This window comes from Achroia grisella, unplaced genomic scaffold (genome assembly GCF_030625045.1).
Source record: "Achroia grisella isolate CSIRO2021 unplaced genomic scaffold, CSIRO_AGI_Agris_v1 utg515, whole genome shotgun sequence".
NCBI lineage: Eukaryota > Metazoa > Arthropoda > Insecta > Lepidoptera > Pyralidae > Achroia > Achroia grisella.
Window position 1 is genome coordinate 364394 of NW_026712908.1, and position 23816 is coordinate 388209.

Here is a 23816-nt window from a genome sequence, read left to right on the forward strand (position 1 = left end):
ATGTCAACAAATTAACTAAGTCATTTTTCAGTGCTAAATACTTTTTAAATTCTTAATGGTAGTAGGCAGGGGCGGCTTTGACTAGGACAGGCGCAGCTTTGTAAACGACGGGGGCGGCTGTAGGGGCGGTGTTGTGTACCACTGCGTTGAAGCCATTGTGGTCATCAGCTGTGTACTCTACGGTCCTGATGGAGCCATCAGCTTCGTGGAAGGAGTATGATCCCTTTACGACATCACCATCACGAACTTCTTGCTGGGATTTGTTGTCGCCGGTGTGTCCGTCAGCTACGGAGTAAGTGTACTCGTATTTGGGATAAGCCTAGAGCAAAGAGATATGTAAATTAAATAAAAGTAAAGTTACATTTATAAATATTAATATTTTTTTAAGCATAGTTACTATATGTCGGAAATTTATAAATAAAAATTTATAGTAAAAATATTTGAAAAACTAAACTGAAACCACTCAGATTAAGTATTTAATAAATTGTAACTTACGATCTCTTCTGGTTGAGCTATAACTTTGGCAATAGGAGCATGGTAGGCGACAGGGGCAGGGGCGTGGTAGACTGGGGCAGGGGCGTGGTAGACTGGGGCTGGAGCGTGGTAGACTGGGGCGGCAGCTTGGTATACGGGAGCGGCGACAGCGATTTTAGCAACAGGTGCGGCCAATAACTTGGCTTGAGGTTGGTCATGGCGCACAATGCTTTGGGAGGACACTGCAGCAGCAGAAGAATAGTGGACTGGCTCAGGCAGAAGACCAGCCTGAGACACAGCAACGACCGCGCACAAAGCTACAATCTGAAAGATGAGAATAGATACTGTTTTATTAAATTTAATATTTGAATTATTAAAATAAATAAATTTAATTAATGTTTTATATATATTTTTTTAAATTACATAAATAAAAAATATATTAGAAGAAAACTTCTTCTTACTTTGGAGAACATGTTGATTGCTTCTCTGAAATGATCAGATTGTTAATGATATCTGTTCTAGCAGGTACCTCAATATATACTCGTACTTACTCAGTACAGATCATATCAAGTAGTGGTAGCAGTCAAACTGGCTTAGGACTTGACACGACCGACCTTGCTCTAGGTCGCATTTGTCGTACTTTCGTCAATAACTCACCCATTCACTAAAGCTTCTGTGCATATGATGACTATTTTTATTTTAATCCACAATAAAAATGTACTAGAATATTTATGAATTATGAGATTCATTTGTAACTAATACGGTGGTACATTACATGAATTAAAGAAACGAAGCTTTTAGATTTGAATAAATGCAGATTTAAGTTCGTAACAACACATAGTAAGGATTTCTTTTGCTAAATATAATTATAGTGTATATAATACTCTATAACTAACTTCATTTTGTGTGAATGTTATGCTAATTTATTCTAATATTATTGATGCTACTTTAGTTTCTGGTAGGTATTATAAAATTTAAGCACAAATAAAGTTTCAAAAATTTTTAATTATTATTATGAATATTATTTTTCTATAAAAGCTACATTATATTACTGTGTGAATGTTCTTCTCGGAAGCTCGGAGCGAAAGGAGAACAATAATTCATTAATTATTTTCTAATTGTTACTTTCGGATGGTACGATTATTTGATTTATTAACATAATTCAGTAACCATTTAGTGAGTAATGAGATAACAGATGTACCTACATATATAACTAGAATTATATGTAATCAATTATGACATTTTATTCAATATAAGCTTAAAAATAAATTTCAAGCTTTTAGCTATAAAAAGGATGATTTTTCCATACAACCTTTCATCTCCCCTTAAAAGGGTTAACCCCTTTTAAGGGTAACCCCTTACAACCCTTTTTTTCGCGTCCTTTCTCAGGATCTAGACTGTCTGTGTACTAAATTTCATAGACATTGATTCAATAGTTTTGCGTGATAGCGCGGCAGAAAGTCTCTTTCGCATTTATAATATTACTACCCAGCTTCGCCCGGGTGTACATGTATTATATAAACCTTCTCATAAATTCACTTCGAATCACTCTATATATTCAAAAAATCGCTTCAAAATACGTTGCGTAGTTTTAAAGATTTCAGTATACATAGGGACAGACAGCGCCAGCGACATTATTTTATACTATGTAATGATTATGGAACTAGTAAGGATGATAATAATATCACGACAGTAAGCAGAGATAGTATAGTGGCACTTGACAAGCCTACACTGTCCATATTCATCAGCGGAGTGTCAGTTACAAATAAGAAAATATAAATGGACACTCTTACAGGACCATAGAGTACACAGTTTTTGAGTGCCTGTCAGTTTCGATCTAACTATCTTTTGGGTATAAGTCAGGACAATGAACTGTATGGCGCATAGGTTTTTTTATTTTTACTAGCAGATACTTAGTATAGTACAGTATTTAATATTCAATTTAATAACTTCAATAACCAAATGGGTTTTAATGAAAAGGCAGCATCAATGAAAAGCATAAGGGGTTCCAAGGGCGCTACATGCTGACGTCATATTCAGGATGTTGTTCATGTATATAGATGACAGCTACCATCAAGTGGGTTTTCTGTTTGTTTGCCATTTCATTAATATGTTAATGATAAAAATGCAAAATTGTGACAGCATTAATAGGTTCGACAAAAACCGTTACGAGCACATGCAATGAAGGTTGTGTATTCGCGAAATTTCTAATAAAATTCAGAATACTATGATAATATCACGTGAAATGAAGGCTGTCAGACTTTGTTAGATACTTAATATGTATATATACGCAATAGCTTTCCATCCACGATTGAAAATCCAGACCGGGGATAGATTGAATGAATATTTCGAATATTAGAAAGAAAAGCACGTAAGTGCTTTTGTTGTAATATAATACTTTAAAGGATTACAACACTATAAAGGATTAGTGTACCAAGTCGAAAGTCAAGTAGAATACTTATGAATCTGAACCACTATCTGACAAATTTTCCGAAATCCGAAATATTTCGAAAAAGAACAATGTGGACATACATTGTTCTTTTTCGATAAAAGAAACATCATCTGTAGTCTGCATATAAATTAATATCATTATTGTCATACTAAATTGATAATATGAGCGCGCTGTTTGTTTATAAATGAAATGTTAATTTTTAAACTTGACTTTTTTGGAAAAGTGTGTTCAATTTCATGAATACTAAAACAGGTTTCAAGTTTGGTACATATATATAATACTTTGAACCCTCTGTCGATTTAAAGAGCTTTATGTATATAAATGACTACTATTATTGCAGACTTTATCAATTATTAAATGTACAGGTATAATCCAATTATATTTTTAAATTAGTTCTGATTTTAATATCTCGGATTTTGATTGTTCAATTTAGCAGACTTCATTGTACCATGAGAGATAGATGCACATGCTATCGTATTTTGATACACACATATATTGTTATAAAAAATGAATATATGAGTTGCAAAGCTCTCGTTAATAAGTCGGAACTATGTAGAATGTGATGTGTATGATGGAGTGTATTAAAAATAAATTCCAAGAAATACTATTAAAATGCAATATTTATTAATTTAAATAAATAAATAGTCAACAATATTTGCTAATAACTTAATGGCTGTAGTAGACAGGGGCGGATTTGACTAGTAGAGGTGCAGCTTTGATCGCGACGGGAGCGTGTGTGGGGGCGGTGTTGTGTACAATCGCGTTGAAACCGTTGTGGTCATCAGCAGTGTATTCTACAGTTCTGATAGAACCGTCAGCTTCGTGGAAAGAATACGAGCCCTTTACGGAATCACCATCACGCACCTCCTGCTGAGACTTGTTGTCACCAGTGTGTCCATCAGCCACTGAGTAGGTGTACTCATACTTGGGGTAAGCCTGGTAACAAAAGCAATATATTGATTAGGAGCAATTTATGTATAAAAATAATGTCAATGGAATAAAATATAAAATGTAATGATATATATGCGCAAAAAGGAGTAGATTTGTAGAAAATGGTTTGCAGTAGTGAAGTAGAAAAATAAAATGCATATAAAGATTCTATAGATCATAAAGAGCCTCCATAAGGGGTTATGAATATACTTACGATTTCTTCAGGCTCGTGGGCCAAAACCTTGGCGATTGGGGCCTGATAGGCAATGGGAGCGGGAGCGTGATATACAGGAGCAGCGGAATGGTATACAGGGGCTGAGGCTTGGTAAACTGGGGCGGGCGCGTGGTAAACGGGAGCGGCAACAGCGATCTTGGCAACGGGGGCAGCTATCAGCTTGGTAGCTTGGGGTTGATCATGACGCACGATGCTCTGGGAGGAGACTGCAGCAGCAGAAGAATAGTGGACTGGCTCAGCCAGAAGGCCAGCTTGAGCCACCGCCACAAACGCGCATAAAGCTACCACCTATAATAATTATGTATTAGTTTAATAAATTAATATGTAATATTATATTGTTCAAACACGATACATTAATATTATGATTTGTGTAAGTATTTAACTTTACTTACTTTAGAGAACATATTGATTATTTCTCTGTACTGTATTGACAGTGAATGATGCAAAAAAAATGTTAAGGCTCGTTTTATACTAAGTAAGACATCAAGCGAATCGATCAACCTTGCCGTAGGTCGTATATTACAAAGCTGTGTACACCCACTGGATTACTTTCATAATCATATCATGTGGGTACACCTTGTTTGTTTTCTATTATGTTTTGTTTAGTCAGATGTATAGTTGTAATCTAATTGTTTAACTATTAAACTGTGTTCTGATTTACTTTAAAAATTTAGCGTTTTTACGTAGGAAGAGTGAATAGGCATAAATGTATTATTTATTGGTAAGTTTTAGGTTCTAACGATACGATACTGGCGATAGATACAGGACTGAAAAATTTTCTGCTGTCTCTGTAATGTTCTTTCGTTACTATGGGTTTTCTTTCCCTTGTAGTTACGTACATCTTTTTCTTCATGGATTCGTATATCATTAATTTTTCTTTTAACGAGGCATAGGTTTAGTTTATCTCATCATCTATAATACCGTCTGTTATGTACTGAATAAGTAATATGACATAAATACATTTTGTTTCGGTGTTATATAAATAACCATTTTAGGTTGAAAAAAAATATTTTTCAGTTAATTCTATATAAGTAAAATATACACAACTATTAACAAGTTTTTATTTAACATCATATTTGCCTTTTCGAATATAAATAATAATTATATTTTCAAAATTAAATAACATTGTAATGAGAAAAAGTTTTAGAATCTATATTTATCTAGTAAATTAAGATAAATAAGTATTTACATAAGACTATAAAACTACTAACATATTAAAAATACTACGATAAACGGTGGGTGGGAAAGTGCTTCATATTCTCTGGAACTGCAAATAGGTATGTAATTTTATTCGATGGTGCTTCCACTAGGGAGGAATCTTTTTTTATGAAAGCCTGTGTATGAGCAGGGGACTTTAAATTCACTCCTATTTTCATCGGTGCCTTGAGAGACGAATGAGCAATGTTGTATGCACGTGCCAAGTTTAATATTAGTCTGTGCATTTTTGGATGTTGTAGAGATTCGGTTTGCCGATTTTCATTTGTTAATTTGTCCAGTGAGGGTATGTAACCGACTTTGTATCTGTAACAAATATAATGGGATTTAAGTTTTCGTTTTAATAACCTTAATAAATAATTAATTTTGCATAGAAAGTCGTTAAAAAGTTATAATTTAGAAACAATTTCCTGTTAATATTTTCTAAGCAAATTCTGAGTAAAAGTTAAGATTGTAGTCACAGTTAAGGTATGGACTAATACAGATAGATGAATTTAATAAATCTTCATAAATGAAAAAAAATAATAAAAAGAAACTAAATAATGTACGTTTGAACTTAAATTATTGATTGTTTCACATGAATTAATTCCAGAATTATAAATGAATACTACTATGGTATTATACCATAGTAGTATTTAAACTTTAATTGTTGTCATTACTAAAGTCCTCTTTACTTACGAGTACATAAACATATTAATTATTAAGTATATAAAATACATGTAGAAAATTAACACATAAATGAGAAATAAATTATCGAACTAAAGTAATTGTATTCTTACAATATTTTATGGCTTGTACTTATAAAATTTCTTTATAAATAACTACACAGAGTTTATTGTTTTATTTTAATGGATAATAAATATATGAACTTAGAGAATATGTAATAATAGATCTGTACCTACTATTATATGTACATATATTATATATATCTGCATATCAAAGATTTGCCATACGTATCCCATGCGATATTTTAATAAATACTTACTTGTTTGTATATAGTTCATGAGTTTGTTCAGGCACTACGATGTATGGTTTTTCATTACTACTAGAATTCTCTGAAGCAATCTGAAGTTGATTTTCTGGTTTCTTGTATGACGTGAACTCTCTTTGATAGTTGATCTGCAATAAAAGGTATTGGTAGCTATTGGTGTTATGAAATGATATGCTTTAACAAATGTAAAAATGTTTTATGTATACATAAACTATATATAAATTTTCAATTACATCGTACATTTGTTATAACAAGTAATACTATAGTGCACTTTTATTGTATTTACAAGGTATCATTAAATTGATTTGGAACTAGGTGAATAGAATATTTATAGATTAAATTATTTCATTCTTTAAGCAATAAAACTAAAAAACACTTTCAATTTATAAAATTTCTTATGATATCATAGAATAACGCATTAACTACTTGTTCAAATGAATACAGCACTTTCTCAGATGAGGTATACTTATCATAATATCAGTTAAATTCGTGTTTTTCAAATTAAAGTATCATGATTAATAAATAAGGATCCATAAGATAAATTATATTTTTATAAGTACATCTTAGTGAATAGACTTTTTTACAAATTAAATAGTCAAATTGCTAATATTAATTTAAATACAATTTTATATAATAATTAAAGTAGAATAATTTAATAAAAATAACTTACCTTTGTATTCTTTTCTATTCCAGTATTTTCTGGATAGCTTCTGTATACAGCATTATGTCCTGGATTCCGACTGAATTGCATTACTTCTGTATTTTGACCAGGAACGTAGGAAAGATGAAACGGCACACGATTTTCAAGATTATTCACTACAGGCTTCGGTTCCAAATGATCCTTTTTTATAACAGCTTCACTTGTATATTCGTTTCTGCTTTTGTATTGTCTAATTGGTTCTGCAACTTTCGTATACAATTTCTGTACTCGTTCTCCAGGTTTTGACAGTGGTGCGTATTGTATGCCTTGGTGATTCAAGTTCACTCCAGTTTGATAATATTGTCCATTTGTCTGCGTTTGTCTTGGTTCCGGCGTCGTGTACGTATGGATGGCACTGTATTGGTATGAGAGTGGCACGTCTTGGCGAACAAAACTTTGTGAAGATATTGCTTGTTTTGAATTCAGATTAGGTTCCACTGGTTGTCCACAACTAATGGTCAGTAGTGATAAAACTGTTCCAATCTGAAATAAATAATTTAAATTTAGTTTTATTGCGACTACCAACCAACCTTTTCATTTTATTAATTCTCCTTAGACCCTATTATTGACTGTGTAATTGTAATTATAATTATGGTTTTTAAATTTATATTTAACAAGATTAATTCATATTGTTTTTTCTATGATATATATTAAATAAATATTTGATGAATTCAAATTGAGCTAGTAATAAATGCGCAACTCACTTTAATAAACATTATGAATGTTTTGATTGCAACCGCGTGTCGGAAGTGTTTGGCTCCGGATGCAAATGGCATCACTTATATATGTAGACTATTCTATAAGAGAAATCATTTATTATGTAACATTATATGATTAAAAGTATGCTGTGTAGGCCATTATTTGGCTTCCAGCACGAGGGTCCTTAACAATGCCGGTAAATGGGTCTGAGGTGTCTAAGCCTTTCACCTTTTTTTAAATGAAAGTGTATCACTGTCTTCACGAAATCGGTTACTGATTGACTGGCTAATGATGTAGCCGCAGTACGATGCGAGCATTGTTTACATGCCGTTGAATGCGGTATCAACGTTGGTCTATTGTTTGCACTGTCTTGTATAATATTGCATCATCAGTGTGCACCGTTAATTGATGATTTTATGTAATAATACCTAAATAGTCATTAATTTTCTTCTAAGGTTTGGATTTTCAATGAATTTGAATAATGTTACATTTATGTCCTGTTTTCTTACAGTTAAACATCATTGGGCCATAGTAAAATAAGAATTATAGTTTTAAACATAGAATGAACAAGTGGGAAAAATTAATTGACTCAATTCTATTGCAAAAGCTGGTCTTCAAAAAGTGTACAGAATGTTGACAGTAATCCTCATATATTTCTCTCCCTCTCCTCACGTGTTACATTATATCGAATTGAATTGGTTTCCTCTTTAATAATACTAATATCAAAATGACACTATTTTGCCTACTTCCTTTCCGCAAAATTCCAGTTTATCGGTTTTAACATTTTCTATACGATATATACGTAATATTAGATGTTTATTTGCTAATAATATTACTAGACTAGTGGACAAAAGTCCCTTACTTTCAGTAAATTTATTTTTATTTATATTATCTGTCTCTATCAGTTCCTATCTTTTTACTATGAAACGGCTCAACGGATTTTAATAAAATATTATGTAGAAATATATCATAAAAACTGACTTAGTGATATAGTGAAATAAAAGAGAATTAAATAAAGTCAAACCGCGATTAAGACGTTTGTATCAGAGGCAAAATATCGGGAGCTCTTAAATAATGTTAATATAGAAAATATCCTATTTATATGATACTAGCTAGTTGCCCAGGCTTCGCACGAATTTACACGTATTATACATATAAATCTATTACTAAAAACTGCATTAAAAGTTGAGTAGTTGAGTAGTTTAAAAGATCTAACCGAATAGGCAGTGGAATCGATTTCATTTTATACTAAGTAGAGATGTAACTTTTAAAACAGTAGGTATTAATGTTAGTTCGTAATAAAGCAGGTGTATCACGTCAATCATACCAATAATAATCTTGTTACAAAACAAAACGTTTTGTTAATAAGTTAACTAATACTTATTACGCAAGTACATCAATCAATGTGAAACTCTCTATTGACGCAGATTTATTTGATGCACGCTAAGAATTGGACCAATCATCTTTTTAGTACATAGTTGTATGTCACTAATATTAATATGATGATGACAAGGCTCGAATGTATAAGGCGAACTACCTCAATTACATTTGTAATATTGTTTATTAACAGGCAGCTCGGTTGGTTAAAAAAAAAAAAAGTAAAAATATAATGAAATTACATATAAAAGAGAAAATTTAATAAAATTAGTACTTATAGGTATTAAATCATAATGATTGCTTTAAGCAAAGAGCAGTTCATCTGCAGAATGACAAAAATATACTACTACAATAAGAATAAAACTTTCAATTTAAAATAATACTCGGAATATATTATCTACTTAGAAAGGAAGACTTGCATGTAGGATTGAAACTATAATACAATGAGGGGTTATCTCAACAAACATGATTAGAGAATGCGTTACATTTTCAAGATCAGCTTAGAAAAGTATCAATTCTTTCTGAAAACTGCATAAAAGATTTTTGTACAATATTTGTGTGTAAATTTCTATTCATAATATTTTGAGTTTATTTTATATGTTATTTTATTGCTTCTACGATTATTGCTATCATATAATTAGTCATATATATTGTTATTGACTAATATAAATATAATTTTCACCAAAAAGTGTACAAAAATATTTAATCATGTAAAAAATTATATTACAGGAAATAATGTTTCGATTGAAAGTCATTTATAATGGAAGGCAAGTTGTTGACACACGTTCGCGTAGGCCAATGCCTCGGGCGATGCAAACGAAAGATTGAAGTAATGAACTGCAAGCGAAAATTGCATTTGTTTTATTAAAATAATGTTTGTATATTTCTATTTAAGTTTATATCGAATATAATTATTTACAGGAAACTGACTATTTTTTTAACCAAGATAAAGTAGTGGCAATAAAATAAAGGTAGTAACTTGTAGTTTAATTAAATTTTATAGTACATACATGGAATGTAAATATAAAATATGAAAATGTTTAATTAATTAAGAAGCCAAGACGGAACTAATATGCTTACTATTGTGATCCTGATCTCCTAAATAAAAAAAATAAAAAGTAGCTTGTGGTCTGTATCTATGGTAGTTTTATTAGATAAATCACTTAGTTTTGCATCGTGTAAGTATAGAGACTAATTTGTAAGTAGATCTTTAAAACTGTATTTTGTAGATCGTCTATTAATCGCATCTTTTACCATTCATGCATCTGCAACTTTTGGTAACTTATGAATTGCTCAACTAAGAGGCTATAATTTAGTATAATATTGCCCGCTATTCACTTATATTTTATACCTACCACTGTGGTATGTTCATATGAATTCAATAAGTATAGAACAAGAAATGTAACATACTTTGACGTGAGCCGGTCAATAACGTGACTGGTTATCCGTGACCTTAAAACCAGGTCAGTAATTTAAGTATCTAGGCATTCGTCTAATATATAATACCTAAGTTATTTTGTTATTACTAATTTTAATATTCCACTAACGTAATAATTGTGAGTCTATAAAAATTATTGAATATTATATTCTTTATTATTTAAGAAATATATTTATGTTTATTAGAAATAATAAACAGAGGAGTTAACAAAGGGAGATATTAATATTTTTTGGGTGTTTGTTACTTAATCGCCTTCTAACAGCCGGACCCATTAGAGTGAACTTTTGCACAAAGGTAGGTAATAATGTTACATACATGTTAATAATATATTTTATAATAATTAGTAGACTTTGTCGAAGATGTTTTATGGATAATCCTATCTCATCTATTGATAGATGCGAGACGAGGCATTGAAATTACAATATATGGATGTATTCGCGCTACTCTTTTATTCAAGCTGGGAATCTATATATAACCGTGCACTTAACAAAAATGTATCTTTTGTTTCGCATTGCTACCATTAGTCTAATGTCACTTCAATTAAATTCAACAATATCATATATCTGTTCTAAATTGCGAATTCAGTACAAAATCTAGAAATTCTGGTAGATGTGTCTTCGAGTCTGTTGAGTTCACAAAATGCAGTCTAATGAGGTAGTCCTGCATCAAAGGTTCTCTGAAAAATAAATTACGCAATTTGGATGGTAAGGTAGGTACTGTACACATTGTGATTCTCAGTGCCTATTATTAAATTTTAGAATAATATTAGTAATATAACTCTTCATTATACGTAAAGAAAAATATAAAAAAAATACATAAATGTGCTTGAAATAAGGCGGTCTCATCGCTTTATGCAATTTCTTAGAGACAACCTGGAATAAAATTCATCATTTATTTCATATCCTAGTCCTCCGGAATGCCAATGCATACTGTGGCTAAAGTTCTATGACACAGCTAGTCCTATTGCATTTTTGCATGCAATGCATGTGCTAAATAGTTATCGTGATATCATTGTACTGTGCTGTGTTATATAATCTGAAGACCTCGGTGGCTTAGCGGTTTAGCACACCCCTTTAGTTCTGATTGTCGTGGGTTCGATTCCTCGTACGGAACAAACATTAGTACTCACGAGTTGGTTTATATCGGTATTATGTATGTATTTAGAAAAAATCTATCTAAGTATTTGTATCAGTTGTCTAGTAGTTAGATGTCAGCTCTGCTTACCTTGGGACTAGATGATATCGTGTGAATTACCCACAGGTATTATTATTATTATTTACATACACAGACATAAGTAGATATGTGAATCAGAATAATAAGGATATACTTTGTATTTTACTAACATAATTCATAAATTTATTACTAACATAATATGGATGGACATCCGAAATAAATGAATAAATAAATATGTATTAATTACTGATACGTCCTATTAAAGATCCATTCTAACTTACATTAAGTACAGTGCGTAACACAACACTTGCATAGTTATTCTATATGAAAGTAATGGGGAATATTTTGATATGAAATACAATCCTTTTTTTTGCTGTGTAGTCATGCACGCTGCCTGTTATTGTGGCCGTACGGTGTAATTATATTCAATCGGCCTTAAATATCAAGGATAGGGTTTCATAACCAAGAATCCTTGGAATTAATGTTTCAGTATTAACGGTGAAAGCATTGCCTTAATATATTTATGTCGTATATAATATTCAAGACATATTATTATGTAAATGAAATTTCATGATTTTCTTCAAAGAATTCAAATATGAATACAAGTTTTGAACGTACATTCTAGTTCACATGACTCTCTGGTTTATATTAATGATAAATGGTTATATTTAATAATCTATCTTCCATAGGGGAAATATTTGTTTCGAAACTACTCTCATATGTCGAACGATGAACACAAAAGGCGTACCCCCAAGTAATAAGGTTAAATAGATTTACACATTACCCCAGTTTTAATCTTCTCTTAATACATGAGAGTTGTTTTTGCAACTAGTGTTTTATCTACATTCTTACTTTACTCTGTGGTTTTAATTTTTGCACCTCATACAGGTAAAGCAAGTTTGAATGGACTTGACTGTTCGTGACCTAAATAATATTGGAATTCGACATTTCCGAATAGTTGGTTTTATTCTGACGACCATAAACTGCTTTTTTGTAATGCACTTTATCAAGAAATATTAAGCCCAATTATGTAAATATATTGACAGTATTTTATAGTTTAAAAGATAATGTGTATAAGGAAAATTTTACGGGCATTCTATATATATGTATGTGCATGAATATATGTAAGGGATGTTTTACATGTGTTGTATGAATTTAAATAGTATTATGAACGAACTTTTTTAACAAGTTACGAAACTTGTAGAATTTCGTAAGAAGGTTTAAAATATATTAAAAAAAAAACATACATGAAAACGTACTCAAATCTGTTAAGCTGTTTCTTAGATTGGCGCGCGCGCATAAACATGTAAACAACCAAAAATTCTAAGTACCATTGTTTATTGTTCTATTAAGTTCATAAAGTCTTCCAGTAAAATATAATCAAAATATTTGCCGTAACACTATATGCTATTAGAAAAGTTTGTGAATTGCGTGTTAACTTTATTTTATAGCAGACGGTTCAGTTATGAAGAACCCGTTATACTCATCATTATTAAAATATGAATGAATGAATCATGGTTACATAATTCATAAGGTCGAAGACCGTCAATTCTTTCCGTTAATCATTGTCATTATGTTTTTGTTTTTATTATTATTTAATATTTATGTATTTGTTGTTACATAAATTTTTAATAACGTATTTTATATACTTTCCTATTGTGAGTAACGTTTTTAACTGTATTTAATACTATTTCTGTATTAAAACTGGATTTTATATACTTATGAAAAATATCACAAACTTCTGAACCAACTTGGTCACATTTTATTTATAACTAGCTATTCAAAATCGGTTCAGCCATTTCAGAGATTAGCCCGAACAAACAGACAGACAGCCAAAAATTTTTTAAAATATTATTTTTGTGTATGTCCTGCATTTATATTCATATGCGTGTAGTAAAAAACGGTTAATTCAATATTACAAACAGACACTCCAATTTTATTTATATGTATAGATAATTTACACTATTGTTCTATATTTGTAACTTTCAGGCTTTCATATGGATAAAGTGGCTCCAGGGTTAACCATCTAACATACTATTTAAAGAAGATTTTTAATAGGAGAGTAGATGGATATAAGGGCGACGGAAGAAAAGATGGATGGACTGTATGAAACATGACATGTATAAAAAGTGTACTCTACGTACGCTCAGATATAACGGTTGATAAGTAATATGTTTGATTTCTAATATGGATTAAGACAATGCAATGCTGATCCTTTATTTCAGTAGGTAAGCATTGGTAGATAGTGATATTGATAAATGAGATTATAACCAGCTACACACGATACTAAAATCAGGAGTAATATGGAATAGTACGGGCTAGTGCCCTGGATCGTTTATTAGATCTTAGATTATAGATAGATTTGTAGCGATATCGGTGTCGCCATTTCAAACCCACCCGTTTCGCAGAATTTACTCCTAACGAAACTGGCAGTTTCTTCGTGAGTCGATTCTGTAAGTAACCCAAGATTACATTAGAAACACTTTACTTTATAATATTATAAACACGAAAGCTTAACATACTTACGTATGGATGTTTGTTACTCTTTCACGCAAAAACTACTGAACGGATTTTAATGAAACTTTTCAGTAATATAGCTATAGTTTCCATTAATATAATTAGTATTATATCAATGGAAAAAATAACTATAGTTGATATTTGTCATATTGAAGACAGTTTTTGATAACTGTAGTTATGTCATATCGAAGCCAATTTTTTGTGACCATAATTTTGGCAAATAAGGATGTATTTTAAGTTAGTTTACAGAAATACATATGTATAAGTCCAGTAACATGTTAACCTTGTGCATCAGAAATCAATAAACATATTACTATAAAAACAATTTTTCTAACAGATTATGATTCAGTTTTAGTCGAAACGAAGGACTCACTATGTTCTCCAAAGTGAGTAAAAATTTAATGTTATTATAACAAAAACACGGTGATACATTTTTTAATAACAACTATATGTATATTACAGGTAGTGACTTTGAGTGCAGTGTTGGTTATTACAACAGCTGGTTTGTTACCAGAACCCCATTATTCTGCTGCTGCAGCAGTTTCTTTTCGAAGCATAATTCGTCATGATCAACCACAAATTATCACGTCCAAATACGTGTCGACGCCAGTTGCCATCCAAGATACTTCTAACATAGCCTACAATGTCCCAGTTTATTATTCTTCAGCGGGTGCCGTTTCCTCACAGAGTTTCGTGCGTCACTCCACACCAGTGACTAAAGTAACAGTTGGGGCTCCAGTATATACTCCTGTTGTCGCCTACGAAGTTGCATCTGAACCAGTCACCTACAGCACTACCCCTCTCCAACACTCCTCTTCTAATGCTGTTTCTTCTCAGAGCATTGTTCGCTATTATACACCGATCACTAAAGTAGCAGTTAGCGCCCCCATATATAGCACTGTTCCCGCTATCAACTATCAAGTAGCATCGGAACCTGTTGCCTATAGTGCTGCTCCTGCTCAATACTCCTCTTCTAATGCTGTATCATACCAGAGCATAGTCCGCCACTCCACACCAGTTGCCAAAGTCGCCATTACTGCTCCTATCAGCAAATACGCACTGGCTTCTCCTGTCTCTTATTCTGCACCCGTATATTACAGTGCTCCAGTGGTCAAGCTGACCGCTCCCGCACCAAAAGTTGTTATTGCTAAACAGGAACGATATGTAAGTAGTGCAATTATTCTATATATCCCATACTTATTATTAAATATATTTTATATTGATATCTTACTACTGAAATACGATAAGTTAGAGATGTTTTACTTAAAACGGAAGCAATTGAGAAATAGTGTAATAATTGAATAAAATGTTAATAAGATTATGTGAAAAGCATGGCCTAAATGTAAATTCAAAATCAGTGATCGCTAAGGTAATTAATTAAATATTTATATGCATAAATTAGACATTTAATATTTTTATTGCAGTCTCATCCTAAATACGACTATTCTTACTCTGTGGCTGATGGATATACAGGTGATAGCAAGTCACAATATGAGAGCCGCGACGGTGATGTTGTACGCGGAGAATATTCGTTAGTAGAGCCTGACGGTTCTATTCGTAAAGTGGAGTATACGGCTGATGACAACAATGGGTTCAATGCTGTAGTGAGCAAAAGTGCTCCTGCGCAGCGCATCGCCGCTGACTCCGTTCTTCTTACACAATAAATTAAGTTCTGGGAAACCAAAACAGTTCAGTTCATAGAAAATATAGTATTAGAAAAATATACTCACAGTTGTTATTAGATGATGATAATGTTTAGATACACATACTACCTAATCTTTCTGTAGAGTATATATTTCTAATGTCAGAGCTTAGAACAAATGTGGATTTTTTTCCGAGAATGTCAGTGTATATAGTTTTCATTATATATATTTATAATAAAAGTGTATTAGAAGATGGAAAATATCCTATTTTATTGATAATTTATTAAACTATTATTATTTCTAAGGCCAACACTTTTGGAGTAGGGTAATACTACTCTACTACTCTGAGTAGTAACGATTTTCTGTACAAACTTATGAATACTTAAACTCGGTATTGCAAAATAAGTTTTGTTTGTCCTACCAATCCACAAATTAGCAAAATCGCAGTCTTACGTTATGAATACAATATCATAGAATAATGAATGCTAAGTACAACAGAGTTTTAAGCTTTCAAATAATTAATTTTGATTAACAAATATCTAGTCGTAAACCATATTTTAAAATAACTAGGAATATTATATAACATTAGAAGTTATTTTCAACAAAACGTTTGTTGTAGTGGTTATATTCGTTACCGTGAGCTATCCAACGGTAACGAATAATAATTTTATTATTAAACTTCTAAGTTAAATTAATAACCTAACTGTAAGTTTATTAAGTTCTTTTCTAGAGGAAGTTTCGTAGTAGGCATGGAAATGATGAAAAATAATTGGTATTATTAGAATTTTTGTTTTTATATTTTTCATTATTATCACACTTATTGTATCTTATTTTATTAATATTAATATATTGATAACTAAATCCTTGGCTGTAGTTCAATAATTTATAAGAATACGGAACTTGAAAATGTTATAGGTTATCTAATAAATATTTATTAGGTGCTATGTATATGAATATAATATGTATAAATATATTTATATTTAGTCAGAACAGTATTTTAGTATATATTACACAATGAGTAGAACATAGATTTTTAAATTATCAATTATGGAATCAAAATTCAAATCAATGTAAGTTATGGAATGTATAACATATCTATACTTCTATACATATAAATAAGATTGGAGTGTCTATTAGTAATATTGAAATAAGCGCCTTTTACTACATGCATATGAATATAAATACGGTACATACACCAACATAGCATCTTTTGCAATTTTTGTCTGTCTGTCTGTTTGTTCTGGCTAATCTCTAAAATGGCTGGAAAGACTTTGACGGGACTTTTATTGGCAGGAAGCTGATGTAGTAAGGAGTAACTTAGGCTACTTTTATTTTAGAAAATTTCTCTAATTACCTTCTTGTTAAATTACACGCGGACAAAGTCGCGGGTACAGCTAGTCTTCTAATATATAAAATCTGGTATCACAGTATTTGTTAACATTCTCCTCCGAAAGGGCTTAACTGATTTTTACGAAATTTTAGACGCATATTCAGTAGCTTTGAGAATCGGATACTATCTATTTGTATCTCTAAGTGAAAGTATTTGTATCTCTAAGGATTGTCCACATTTATTTTTTATTTTTTCAACAAATTTTTTTATTTTTACATATAACCTTAAATTTTCACTCTTCTATCACCAACCCCAATTTTTTAATAGTGATTTTAATTTATATCGCAAAACAACGTTTGCGTACTCAGCTAGTAATAAAATATATTCTAACAGGGGATTAAATTTTATTTGTGTTTTTTATAAAGTTTAAAACGTGTAGAAAGTTAGTTTAAAATGTAATACGACATTTTAAATTAATTGCTATAAATGTAATTAAAATTAGAAAATTAACACTTGTCTTTTTGTAATTCTATAAACAGTACTAATAAACGTTAACTGAGTGAAACATGTTACTAATTAGTTATGTGACTTTTTCTTTATTCTCTACTATAATTGCAGTACTTTTAAATTAGGAATGATAAAGCAAGACAACATGTTAATGGGATAGCTCTAATGTAATTTTGATATGGTGGTTCATACACTTGTTGTTGGACGCTTCGACTAGGCAACTATCATCACTTTCCAACGGGTGGGTCGTTAGATATTTATTATTTAGTGACATACAAGAAGAGACCTTGCTTCTGAAAACCGCGGTAAAGTACGTACGTATTTTGTACTAAGAAAAGAGACAGCACCTTTTATAATTTGCATTATATATTTACAAAATAAATATGAACTATTTACAATGAGTCTTGGTCCTTACATACTAGAATCATTAACAGTATATTGTAGGTGGTCTAATAATTACGAGTAAAATTAATGATGAGCGAGAAGGACGGGGGCATGAGCCGCATGTTGTGTGGGAGCAGAGTGGCTCACTACTGCATTGAAACCGTTGTGTTCGTCAGCGGTGTACTGCACTTTACGGATGGAACCATCAGCTTCCAGCAGAGAGTATTCACCGTGAACAACATCTCCGTCGCGGCTTTCGTGCTGCGACTTGTTGTCGCCGGTGTGTCCGTCAGCAACGGAGTAAGAGAAGTCGTATTTAGGGTGAGACTGTGGAATAAATGATTATGATCATCACCAGGAATCGAATCAATTTAAAGTTAGAGAAGAAAGCAAAGAACAATAATATTTATTCGTAATATTAAAAGATTGATACCACATTTTATAAAACTATATGTAGAACGAGCTTTTCTTACTATATTTATTTAGTAGAAATGCCTCAGCTATTTCTGAGAAGAAATACACGAGTAACGAGGCTGTATAGTATATAGTTACATGCTTCGTATTAATATTAATATTATAAATTAAAGATTTTGTATACATGTTTTAATTCAAAAATCAGTACAGAAAACTTATTTGTATCCTAAAAAATTCAAAGTTTGTAAATAGTTATAATTTACTTACATATTCCTCCTGTGCAGCGACGAGAACTTTAGGGGCAGCAGCGACCACTTTAGTGACTGGTGCAGCGTAGTGAACGGGAGCAGAGTACGCAATGGGTGCAGACGCTGCGTATTTCACCACGGGTGCGGCTACTGCGACTTTAGCGATGGGAGCAGAGTGGCTCACAATGCTTTGAGATGACACAGCGTTCGCGGAAGAGTATTGAATTGGAGCAGCGTGGTAGGCAACGGGGGCAGGTGCAGCGTGGTAGGCGATGGGGGCAGGTGCAGCGTGGTAAGCGACGGGGGCAGGAGCCGCGTGGTAGGTTACGGCAGGAGCGGCTTGGTAGACTGGGGCAGATACTGCTAATTTAGCCACCGGTGCTGCTACGTATTTGGTAGCAATAGCATGAGGTTGGTCATGGCGGATGATACTTTGAGAAGAGACGGCAGCAGCTGGCGAGTAATGGGCTTCTGGAAGGAGCCCAGCCGCGGCGATGGCGAGCACAGCGCTCAAAGAAAGGATCTGAAATTTAAAATAGAGTCGTTATATTATAATTATTCCAGATGGGATAATCAAATAGTTTGTCAGTTTGAGAATGGGGTATTTTCGTTATACTCGTATTATTGTACATATAATTTAGGCAACTAATTGTATAAATTTATATTTATAGTTTGAACTTACTTTGGAGAACATATTGTTGTAATTGTAGGATACAACTGATGCACTTCATATGCAACCAACCGCTTTTATAGTAGTACAGTTTTGGGTGTGACAAGGTCGGCCAGTCAGAAAGTCATATAATGAGCTTAATCTATCTTCAGTTATGGGTCATTCGGGATTTAATTACAATGCCATGGTGATTGGTTTAAAATATATAGAACAATTATTCAGTACATAATAATGTGGGTTAACCTTAACAATAACCTTACCAAGTATGTTAAAGGTATACTATATTATTATTTTTGACTTATGCATATAAAGCTAATTTATCTTATACTATTAAAATATTAGTTATACACATATTCTATGTAAAGTAATACACATGTGTGTAAACCCTGACTTGACCTTTGTTTCTTGTGTTAGAATCGTTGCCATACAGTGTTGATGATAAATTACTTACCTGATTATTAGTTAGAGAAATTAAGATATCACCCAATAACGTATTAAAGCGGTAAATTAAATATATACGTTTAACATAACAATATTTTTTATTTTTAAGAAACACATATATAATGTTAATAGCAACATAAATAATGAATTTACTGTCATTTCAATTATAAATTAATATTATTTTTATTAAGTAACAATTTTTCGGTATGTAAAACGTTAAGTAACAATAAATTTGCGCAATTTTATCCTAAAGGGAGTAAAGAGATAATACTGAAATGCCAAGTACATAATTTTGACAGTTTTCGATATTGGCAAGGGAATTCATTTACAAAACTCATCATATTGTTATTAATATTGATTCTTTTTTTTATTGTAGAGATGTGTTTTGATAATTTTATATAATTGTTCTCTATATTAAAGTTTACAATTTGGCACAGACTGTCAATATACAGTATAAACATGGTGTAAAAAGTAAAATACTTGAGATATCGAAATGCAAATGGATAATATATATTTGTAAGGTCTTGGTTGAATACTGTAATTGTTGTACCTTTATGATAACCAGAACTTTAATTGTTTGCCAATTAAGGCAGAAAAGTAAAATTGACATCCTAACTAATTACCAATATTGGTAATCGGTATACCCCCAATTCAGTTTAATATATTGAATGGTAAGTAGTACGTGGTATATTTATTAAAGGAATTGAATTTTTTATCAACTACTTCAATAAAAGACGAGATTTTTGTTTAATTAATTAACCGTAAATATCTTTTAATTAATTTACAAGACTATAAGTTACCTTATTATATTAAAGGCTTGTAGGACATTGTTATCAAGTCTTATAATTTAATCAACTTTGTTTTATGAACAACAAAAAAATACATTTTAACTTTCAAATTTTATATTTAAAATAAATAAGGTACATTTCGAACTAAGCAATAAATAAATATTTTCTTTCAATGGTGATGTTTCTGTTCATGTTTTGTGGTCTGCTTTATATCTGCTTGAAATCTAAAAAATAAAAATATAATATATAGGTTGTTCAAGTGTTGTGCTAAATTGTAGAGTAACACTAATTCTACTATTATGCAACAAAGTAGGTATAATATTTATATCACATTCCTTTGTTTGTAGATTAATTTAAAAAATAAGTGGTAATAAATTTTTGTTTTTATGATAATACTAGTTATACCCGCGATTTCACCTGCGTGAAATTTATAGCCTATGTGTTATTCTGATGTATAGTTACATTATTGTAACATAAATAATGAATAACAAACATCCATCTATCCATCCATCCATACAAACTTCCAAGTTTATAATATTAGTTTGATCTATTATTTGAAAATGTAGAATATAATAGTGATGATTACCCAGTCTTTTTATCAGCGTTGTAGTGAACGGTACGCACAGATCCATCAGCCTCGTGGAGGCTGTAGACTCCTTTAACTTGGTGACCGTCACGTGTCTCGTGTTGGAACTTGTCATCACCGGTGTGAGGGTCGTGTACCTTGTACTCGAACTCGTACTTGGCATGACCCTGGAAAGTATTAGGTATAATTACTTATGTGGATATTACAATTATAGCTTAATATAATGACTACTATTTTTACTGAATGTGGGTGCAGGGAATACAATTTAAATGCTTTAGCGAATCCTTCAATGCTTAATCGAATGTTTAATTTGGAAATGAAATACAGTAATATATCCATCACTTAAATTTGTGTAATGTCAGTTATGATACAAACTATGTTAAATAATATTTTTGAATTCTTCTTTCTGAGGTGGTAATCGAAATGGTCGAAAAACAGCTGACAATTATCATGGTGGATAGTAGTAACAATTGATAATAGTACTGTTTTGAATGGTAATAGAATGATGCTGCCGCCTGTATGAACAGGATATGCTAGTACTACTAGAGGATGACGTCCAGCGTATGCTATTAGGGTATCTATTGATACAGATGATTATGAAGTTAACAATGTCAATTAACTCATTATTATTAATTCACAACTGAATTACCACAAATTATTATCACTAATCATAGTAAATTATTCAGCAAAACAGAATGTTTTATAATTCACTTACATGGTGCTCGGAAAATCCTTTTGGTGGAGGAGCAGGTACATCGTGACGTTCAAAGAGCTGTGACGAAACGGCTGGCTTGTGTTCTTCATGTTTCGAACTTACAATGTGGTGGGCGACTGGAACAGCTTTTTTAATCACTACAGGGGTTTCTATGTGCTTGGCTTCAGGCTCATGATGTTTGGGCTCGGGATGGTGAACAACAATACTTTGTGAAGAATATGCATGTTCCACTGCTTGGCAGGCGCCTAATATGGCGATGACAGCAATACTCTGAAAAAGATCATAGTTACAACTTACGTTACTATTTTATACATAAACTTAATTTAAGGTATTACTTTTATTTGTTTACTTATGGAAGTTTTGAGCTAAAATGATAATTCTTTAATGTGCTCTAATTCGGTGATGGGTGTACGAGTGATGGCAAAGGTAAAAAAAGCTTAATTAAGTTTTTGTCAGGCCGACCTGGCGGTTATAAATGTATACGCTGTAACCCACTGTAACAGGGTTAAAATATTACGGCGATGCTAAAATAACTGGACTAGGGCAATAAGATACTAATAAAAATAATAAACATAGATATGTTATGTTTGTTTAAATTATAAAAAAGTTTCATTGAAATTGATTAGACCGCGGGGTCACAATATTTTGATTGAAATTGTAAATTGTGACAAATATCATTATAATATTTATATGTATAATTCACTAAATTATTTACCTTAAGAAACATGTTTGTTAGTTGTCGATGTGAAGTTGCTTTGTCTACTGATATCAAATGAAAATTGGTAATCGAATTTATACTGTTTAATTCATGTAAGTCGAATAAAAGTACAATATGTGTAATATGTCCTAGTTTTGCTTTCAAACCAAAATTTGGGGTTCGAAGGCAAGTTACTTTCCTTCGATTACTTTTGTCATTGCAATTAAAATTTCTTAATAATTCTATTTATGTCTTATTAGGGTCTTAGGCCTAAGCATATAACTGGTTTTATTGCATAGTACGTATGCATATATTATTTTATCTGTTAATACAAATGGTACTACCATTTCTATTCATATAGTCTTTTTCATATTAGTCGTCTGTAATATTGTAAATACCTAATTAAATAATAACTAGCAATCAAACAAACCAACCAATAGAACAGAAAATATTTATTCAAATTAAGTTAAAGATAAATAATTTTGAATAATCATTCTTATTTTTGCATCCACCGATAATTCGGAAAGATGTCTTATCACAAGAAGAACAAACATAAAATTGGTTGTTGCACTTTTTTTTGCTTGTTAATTTTGTTGTTTTTTAGTCGTTACATTCCATTTTTAAGTTGAAATATGTGGATACAAACTCCAACTAGCACTAATTCATTAGTGTGAAATATTAAAAACAAAACTAGCTGGCTGAGTAACTCAATAAGAGCAAATCAGTCGTGGTGACTGGAGCAGAGCACTCTGTACAAGCAGTAGTATAGTTGGCTTATCCGCCAGCCAGCCATCACTGCTCTCTTCCTTATATATTTTGTATACGGCACCATTTGTCTGGACATATTATACAAGATATTCGACCATTGTTTATGTCAATCTAGTATAATAAATCACGGCATTGTATTGAATATATAATAGATTGATTGTATATAAAACAGATTACAGCTGTGGTAACATGTAAGTCAAACTAAGCGAACTATGGCAAATCAAATTTAGAAGTATATCAAAAGAGTAAAAGATAGTAGCAAACAGATATCTGCCATAACTAAACATTTAACAGACTCGTGCTCGAATCACTGGATGGAATACCATGACACAAAACAATATATACGGAACCCCGTTATACGTAATTTTATCATCTAGGATGATGATAATAAAATTTTATAAATGCAAAAATATGGTGAGCAACG

At 31.6% G+C, this 23816-nt stretch overlaps 3 protein-coding genes across 3 annotated transcripts; all 3 read right to left on the reverse strand.

Moving 5' to 3' along the window:
• Window positions 1-52: 52 nt before the first annotated feature.
• LOC131846932 (calphotin-like) lies at window positions 53-19431 on the reverse strand. The gene is made up of 8 exons (XM_059196350.1): window positions 19410-19431; window positions 18804-19250; window positions 4071-4325; window positions 3601-3862; window positions 1132-1147; window positions 936-960; window positions 547-798; window positions 53-319 (listed from the first exon to the last, which is right to left on the reverse strand). The coding sequence occupies exons 1-8, from the start codon at window positions 19419-19421 to the stop codon at window positions 53-55; spliced, it is 1536 nt and encodes a 511-aa protein (XP_059052333.1). The 5' UTR covers window positions 19422-19431.
• On the reverse strand, window positions 5251-7758 carry LOC131847034 (uncharacterized). Its single transcript, XM_059196475.1, has 4 exons — window positions 7702-7758; window positions 6968-7480; window positions 6292-6425; window positions 5251-5612 (listed from the first exon to the last, which is right to left on the reverse strand). The coding sequence occupies exons 1-4, from the start codon at window positions 7711-7713 to the stop codon at window positions 5315-5317; spliced, it is 957 nt and encodes a 318-aa protein (XP_059052458.1). The 5' UTR covers window positions 7714-7758; the 3' UTR covers window positions 5251-5314.
• Window positions 19432-20795: 1364 nt separating the features above from the next.
• Window positions 20796-22654, reverse strand: LOC131847041 (cuticle protein 8-like). The gene is made up of 4 exons (XM_059196482.1): window positions 22643-22654; window positions 21928-22197; window positions 21213-21379; window positions 20796-20850 (listed from the first exon to the last, which is right to left on the reverse strand). Exons 1-4 carry the CDS (start codon window positions 22652-22654, stop codon window positions 20796-20798), a joined length of 504 nt encoding a protein of 167 aa, XP_059052465.1.
• Between the last annotated feature and the right edge of the window lie 1162 nt (window positions 22655-23816).

Excerpts from the sequence above, each read along its gene's own strand:
- LOC131847034 (XM_059196475.1), bottom strand. Across the intron at positions 6,426-6,967 it reads GAATAGAAAAGAATACAAAG|ATCAACTATCAAAGAGAGTT; the intron begins GTAAGTTATTTT and ends CTTTTATTGCAG. Across the intron at positions 5,613-6,291 it reads CATGAACTATATACAAACAA|ATACAAAGTCGGTTACATAC; the intron begins GTAAGTATTTAT and ends TATTTGTTACAG.
- LOC131846932 (XM_059196350.1), bottom strand. Across the intron at positions 4,326-18,803 it reads CCGTTCACTACGCTGCACCA|CCAGTCCACTATTCTTCTGC; the intron begins GTCACTAAAGTG and ends CTTCTGGCTGAG. Across the intron at positions 799-935 it reads CAATCAACATGTTCTCCAAA|ATTGTAGCTTTGTGCGCGGT; the intron begins GTAAGAAGAAGT and ends CTCATCTTTCAG.
- LOC131847041 (XM_059196482.1), bottom strand. Across the intron at positions 21,380-21,927 it reads AAGGATTTTCCGAGCACCAT|GGTCATGCCAAGTACGAGTT; the intron begins GTAAGTGAATTA and ends AATACTTTCCAG. Across the intron at positions 20,851-21,212 it reads AACGCTGATAAAAAGACTGG|ATTTCAAGCAGATATAAAGC; the intron begins GTAATCATCACT and ends TTTATTTTTTAG.